Genomic DNA, 7,101 nt, shown 5'->3' with positions numbered 1-7,101 from the left:
GCTCATCCCAGCGAAAATGACTGAGGTGTTTATTATAAGACCATGGTGGCGTTGCTGAGGCACGAGTGTCATTGTAGTGATGGCTTAAACGTTCTAAAAAATGGATGATGTGTTATTATGAGTTATCAATTACATATCTGTCAGGTTAGTTGCTTTTAACTAATGCATGAACATATTCTATCATATTTATACAACTTTGTTAGCTAAAGTCCGGTAAAACGCACAGAAAGGATCCACTGATCTTAACACCCAGAACTTAAGTAAAAGCCATGTTCCTCCAGGTCTACTGCAAGATTCAACTTGAGGCCACTCTGCGTATAGATTTATGGAATTTAATTTATCCCACATTCTGCTATAGAAATATTAAACTATGCATTTTCTATATGTACTTTGTGGCAAAATCAGGCAAAAAAACAAAAAATGGGCTTCAACTTCTGACCCACATTACTAATTTGTCTTCATCAAACACTAATATATTACTCCAGTGTTGCAGCTGACAGGTGTACAAAACTGTTTTGCACACCTGCTGCAAAACCACAATACACAGGCAACAAGATATCATTTGTAAACAACAGATTACAGTACAGATGTACAAAAAATGATGTACATTTGTGGTGATTTATGTTATGGGTGTTTAGGAACATGTGTATGGAGAGATGTTCATTCATGAATGGTTGTAAAAAGTCAACAAGGCATTCTCTGCATTTTGGAAAAGATCTACCCTGTCATACTAGGAAATGTATTATATATTGTGTGATATTTCCCACAATATACTTAAGTTTCCACAAACACCTTTGTATAGGTATTTCTTAGTTGTAATTCTTGACTCGTATGAATAAAAAAAATAAATAAATAAATGTTACGTGAACCACTCTTTTTAAGTAAAGGCCCTTAGCCTTCAGGGATGCTGTTCACGGAGGCCTGAGAAAGGTCAACTGGCTTCAGGTATTTCCTTTGGCGGCACATTGTCCGGCCCATAGTGTGCTTTAGAGGTGGAGGGAACGTTGATGTTGGGGTCTCCATTGTTGCCTGTGTCTATCTGGTTGTTCTTGCCCAGGCTCTTGATGATGTTCAGGTTGATGCGGGCAGTTTCCATGAAGCTGTTTTCTAGCAGCCAGCCGTCAGACTCAGAGTTGAGGTCGCCCTGTCTCAGCACGTTTTCCAGGGAGGTCTGGAGGTAACGAACCCCTGTCAACACTGACAGCTAACACGAGACACACAGATACATATTAGTGACACCATCACACAAAATGTGGACACAAATGATACAAGAGGTCAAAGAACTAGTTTAGTTTTTCCTCAATATGGTATGCTGTAATTTTGTGTCTAATTTGTACTAAAACTGATATGTAACTGTGTAGAGGACAGCAGGAGAGTCCACTTCAAGTTGACCCAGAGATAATTATGACAGTAGAGATTTACTCAAGGATTAGTACTGCAAGTGTGTGACGCTAACACTGTTACTGCACATTCACTTCACACTTGCAGCACTAATACTTGCAGTAGCTACGATATATATATATATATTTATATATATTTATATATATATATATATATATTTATATATATATATAGCCAACCTTTTCTTGTTACTAATTAGATTAGATTAGATTAGATTTCCTTGAGGTACAACGTAATTGAGTTTGCAACTCCCCATCACATACACGATACATAAAAAGACAGTCTATAAATACAGGGTACTGTATAAAGACAGCTATGAGGTTAGTGACCAGTGTCGTATGTGCAAACTGTCATAAAGGGCAGTAAAAGTAAGTAGTCAATCTAAAACAATATAAAAGACAATGATTATAATAAATAATTAAATACATAATAAATAGTATAAAGTATAATCAGTCGGCATGTGCAATATTTATTTTCTTATTATTTATTATTTATTATTATTTCTTAATATTTCTTTTCTTGTTACTGTTGAATTTATTTAACTTATCTGACAGGATGATGTCATTTCAAATTGTTTTAAGATAAACAAGAATTTATTAGAGTTTTAAAGTAGAAACAATATGATTAAGATAGATATGTAAGTAATGAATGATATTGTGATTAAGTTATATTATAAGTAATGAATTGGTATTCTGGATTGAAAATAAATTTAGATTTTGATAATTACTGATTTTTATATCAGTAATTAATTTATATTTTTGTATGACACAGATTAAAGGTAATAATTATAGTTAGAATAATTATAAATATTAATAATTATAGTTGGACAAATTTAGGAAAATTTAATTAGAGTATATGTGTGGCTCAATAAGGAAGCTGGTTGATTATTAATTATTGATTTATGGAGAAGGGGTGGGATTAAATAAGTTTATACTTCTTCTCACTCCTTTTCGAATAAATAAATCAAGGCATCAAGTGTTGACAATTTATTTTTCTTACGCTTTTCATTGTATGTAAATACTACTTGTTCCTGGCTGTCCACTTGTTGGTATGATCATTCTTTTTCTTAATTGTTTCTTTTTTTTTGTATTCTACATGTTCGAAATAAATTTTTAAATGAAATGAAATGAACAATTAACAAGTTCTGCAACAGTGGTAGTAGCACAAACACAAATGCAGCTATTTTGAGAACACCTTCTCTTTAAAAGAGTACTGCATTGATTTAGCTTTGCATTCCTATAACATTGTTGGACAGTATCAAAATATATGCAGCATAACTAGAGATGTCGTTTTTGTTTTATTCCATGCACTCTTCTTCTTTGTCAAACCCTGCTGGACTACATTACCCACAATGCAATTCGACTGCGGACAGTTAGGCCAAAGGAGATGCAGGTGTGTATGCCTGCTAGTAGGCGGCGAGGCATAAACCTAGCTTTAACACAAACAAGCGGTAAATTAACTTATTTCTAACTTTAGTTCTACATATTTTGTACTTATCCCCTGCTTTATGGTCTATCTGACTCTAAATGGGACCATAATTTACTAAATGAACATCATGCTGTATTGAAGAAGACTTGAAACTAGTGATTGAGACCATAAACTCATGTTTACAATATTTACTGAGATTATAAATCAAGTGAGAAGTAGGGTCATTTTCTCATAGACTTCTATACAACCTGTTACACAGTTAGAATCTGCTAGAGCAGGGGTCAGCAACCTTTACTATCAAAAGAGACATTTTAGTCAATATTACGGGAATAAAGTCATAACTTTACGAAAATAAAGTCATAACTTTACGAGAATAAAGTCATAATATTACGAGAATAAAGCCATAATATTACGAGAATAAAGCCATAACTTTACGAGAAAAAAAGTTGTAATATTACGAGAATAAAGTCATAACTTTACGAGAATAAAGTCGTAAAATTACGAGAATAAAGTTGTAATATTACGAGAACAAAGTCATAACTTTATAAGAATAAAGTCATAACTTAACGAGATTTTTTTTTTAATATTACGAGAATAAAGTCATAACTTTACGAGAATTTTTTTTTTTTTTATGTTATTCTCATATTACAACTTTTTTTCTCATAAACTTGTGACTTTATTCTCATAATATTGACTTTATTCTCATATTACAACTTTTTTTCTCATAAACTTGTGACTTTATTCTCGTAATATTATGACTTTATTCTCAAAATCCCAGATTTATTTTCTTTCCTTAATGTGGCCCTAATACTCCGTCGTACTATCGTACCATAGGCCTACAACAGTGATAAATAAAAATGAAAATGTAAACAATAAACAGTTATTCATTTCCATTTTTATAAATCCACAGGGAGCCACTGGAGAGGAGCTAAAGAGCCACATGTGGCTCCGGAGCCGCAGGTTGCTGACCCCTGTGTTAGACTGTTTTTCACATATGCAGTGGTAGACTACTCCTCAAGACCTGAAAAGAGACGTTGATGCCTTTTAACATCACCATTAATAGTTCATGTTGTTATCAACTTGTCTCTCCTCACCTCAAACAGCCAGGTGATGAGTACTGTGAGGCCAATGGACTGCATGATGTGGGTGTAGTAGTCCAGCAGCGCCTGGCGACATCCTTTCATCCACAGGTTCAGCTCCTCCGTCTGGTGCTCGTAGTTGAAGTGAGCGGAGTTGTTGTTGATCTGCTGCTGGATGCAGGGCCGAGGGGAGTTGGTGTTGCAGCAGCTGAAGGGGACTCCATCCATCAGGAACTTCCCCTCCACGTTACTTCTTAATCGGCTAGAAAGCAGGAAAAAGAAGGAGAAGCTCAGGATCTGTCTTAATGCTTTTTATTGCATCAGTGTGTGAAAGATTCGACCTAAGTGTGTCATTGTTTGGGACTGTACTAAAATTATTATTTGGGAGGGGATATGTAGTTTTTCTTTTTGCTGAAAGGGGGTTAGTCTGACTTTTTAGAAAAGTAGGGAAGGATCTTTTACTTTTTACTCATCCCAAATGTATATTTGAGCATTTTTTGCAAGAATAATTACAAAAAGGATCAAATAATCACAAATGATAGCTTTAGTGTTTGCAGTGAGTCATTGAGGACAAGAATCTTGTCAGTGTTTCTGGGCTTAATTTTCCCCATCAGTCAACTACCTAATAGGACCAATATGTCAGTTATAAGAGACACATAATACACATGGATCTTTATGGATATTAGCGGTTAGGTTTTTATCTCTACCAAAAGACTTTCCTTCCTTCACATTAGTCTGCATCATAACAGAAAGCCGGATAAAAGTTATTCAAGTTTAACCTCTTATTTAGTAAATTTGTAACTTGTAACTGGCTGGCTTTAATAATCTTAATTTTGTTGTTTGCCAAAAACTTGGAAATTTCTACATCCACTTCTTTTGTGAAAATTATTATTCAGTTAATATGTTAAAGGAACAGTGTGTAACATTTTGGGGATCTACTAGCAGAAATGGAAGATAATATTCATAAAATTGGTTTCATTAGTGTATCACCTGAAATTAAGAATCATATTTTTGCTTGCTTAGAATGAGCCCTTCATGTCTACATAAGGAGCGGGTCCTCCTCACAGAGTACGCCATGTTGCTCAGCCATGTTTCTACAGTAGCCCAGAACGGGCAAACCAAACAATTGCTCTAGAGAGAGCCTTTTCGCGTTTTTTACATTACCTGTAGGCCACCGTAGTTCTCTGACACACTTGTGAAATGGCTGTAACGTTGTTCCTAAAGTAGTGTTATTATGGTAAGGATGACCTCTGAGTGAGGCCGTTGTTTTGCACTCTTGGCTCACGTTCCCACAGTCTTGGAATGGGAGGAGGGAACGGAAAGGTACTCAGTTGGTTGCAGTCTGCAACCACACCACTAGATGCCGCCAAATCCTACACACTGTACCTTTTAAGGTTTAAATAATATTACACTATATTCATTTTTTAAAATGTTTTTATAGTTATTAAGGACGAAACAAGTTATACCAACATGTATTTTGAGATATTAGCGGGAGTGTGTTGTTTATACAGTTATTTTTTACTGTATATTAATGTAAGTGTGATTATAATCTTTAAGAAATCAGTGTCCTCATTCTGTAGTTTGCACTTACTCCACCACGTCTTTTTGGGACATATCCAGGTAACGGTTGCTGATCCACTGGATTTGAAACCAGTCTTTATATCCATTGTTCCCACAGCACTGGAACTCTATCTGCAGCATGTCCACAGTTCGCTTCAGGAAGCATCGTCCTGGTGTGTCTGTGTCCTTATAGAACCTGATGGCCTCAGTCAGCCCCAGGTTCAGAGACTCATCTAGCTCCCCACGCATGCTGTAACACATCAGAGCCCCTACCAGCACGCAGAAGGTGAAGAAGAAGGTGCATATTATGTAGGGCAGCATGATCAGCTTCCAGCGCAAGAACTTGGTGGTGTCCACGCAGTCGTAGCAGATCTTCCCACCCAGGAAGTTTATGGCACAGGCGATGAGGCCCACAGAAATCAGCATGTTGGGCACGTACTGGATGTCCCTCTCAGACATCAGCTCTCCTCGCTTGTTGATCTCCACCTTGAGGAAGAGCCCCAGGCTGAAGAGGATGATCCCTGTCACCACTGAGATCCAGTTCAGGATCCATAGCACCTGGGCCAGCTTGTCCCGCTTGGTCTTGGTGAACTTCAATCTCAAGACGGCCATCGTATATATCTCCTCTGTAAATTTACTTTTAAATCCAGGGCGGGATTAAGGGTGGGACACAGGTAGAGCAGGGGAGAGGAACAGGTTATCCTCCAGGGGGTGTTGGGGACCAAGGGGAGGGGGATTGGTTGTATAGTTCTCTGAAGGCCCTCTCATAAGCAGCTTAGCCTGGTAGTCATGATTGATATGTTGTGGACGCTGCATTATGGTTATACTGTAGATGTAGATGCAGGCAGGTCTGTGAGAGTATGAAAAAAAACATTCTCACATGTCAGCACAATTTATTTGAATGGAAAACACTTAAGAACAACAAAATACAATGACATGATCAGTTGTACGCAAACAGGGAACAATCTACATGAGACAAATTGAGGAAATTTCAACAAGATGCAATTTTGTTCAAAAAACATATTTTCCTTTTAAATCCAGTTGTTCTGGCATGTCTTTCTGGACAAAGCTCATACAAATAAAATGTAAGAAATAGCTGACATAATGAAACAGAATCTAAGAATGCACTGTACCTACCTTATCCAGGTCAGCATTCACCTTGAACGTCTGGCATCCTTGTCCTCTCGTGTTCAGTTTGTTTTCCTGTTGACATCCTCCGATTTAGTCCAGAGAGGGGCGAGTAGTCGTAGTGACACAGATAGTACGAAAGCAGCCCCCGGCAGCATCAGAGAGACTAGTAGCCAAGTCCTGACCCTCCTCCTAATCCCCTTTAATCATTAATCAGCCTTCTGGGCCCGAGAAGGATTTGGACCTACCTTCTGCCACCTACGCAAATCTGACTGTCCAAGCGCTGTGAAAGTAATATATGATGGCCATTGTGTGGGAGTGTTTGTGTGTGTTGTCATAGTAGTAGTAAAAATAGAGTAGACATCCAACTGGACATTCTGAAAAGTGACATTTTATAGTTAATCTGCAGTATCTACATCATAATGAGTACACATTTGAATTAAGCCAGCTTGTAATGACAAATAAAAACCTATTTATGTACACACAAAAAAATTAATTATTTTTC

General features: G+C 37.0%; 1 protein-coding gene across 2 annotated transcripts; it reads right to left on the bottom strand.

The window, feature by feature from the left end:
• Nucleotides 1–779: 779 nt before the first annotated feature.
• On the bottom strand, nt 780–6,773 carry LOC119504563 (photoreceptor outer segment membrane glycoprotein 2-like). Of its 2 annotated transcripts, none has more exons than XM_037796788.1 (4): nt 6,627–6,773; nt 5,500–6,318; nt 3,924–4,170; nt 780–1,204 (listed from the first exon to the last, which is right to left on the bottom strand). In XM_037796788.1, the coding sequence occupies exons 2-4, from the start codon at nt 6,078–6,080 to the stop codon at nt 932–934; spliced, it is 1,101 nt and encodes a 366-aa protein (XP_037652716.1). In that variant the 5' UTR covers nt 6,081–6,318; nt 6,627–6,773; the 3' UTR covers nt 780–931. The 2 variants fall into 2 exon arrangements, with proteins under 2 accessions (XP_037652716.1, XP_037652717.1); XM_037796789.1 differs by having other exon boundaries at nt 6,602–6,744.
• Between the last annotated feature and the right edge of the window lie 328 nt (nt 6,774–7,101).

This window comes from Sebastes umbrosus, chromosome 16 (genome assembly GCF_015220745.1).
Source record: "Sebastes umbrosus isolate fSebUmb1 chromosome 16, fSebUmb1.pri, whole genome shotgun sequence".
NCBI lineage: Eukaryota > Metazoa > Chordata > Actinopteri > Perciformes > Sebastidae > Sebastes > Sebastes umbrosus.
The sequence above is the reverse complement of the archived record's forward strand: the minus strand, read 5'-3'. Positions and strand labels throughout refer to the sequence as shown.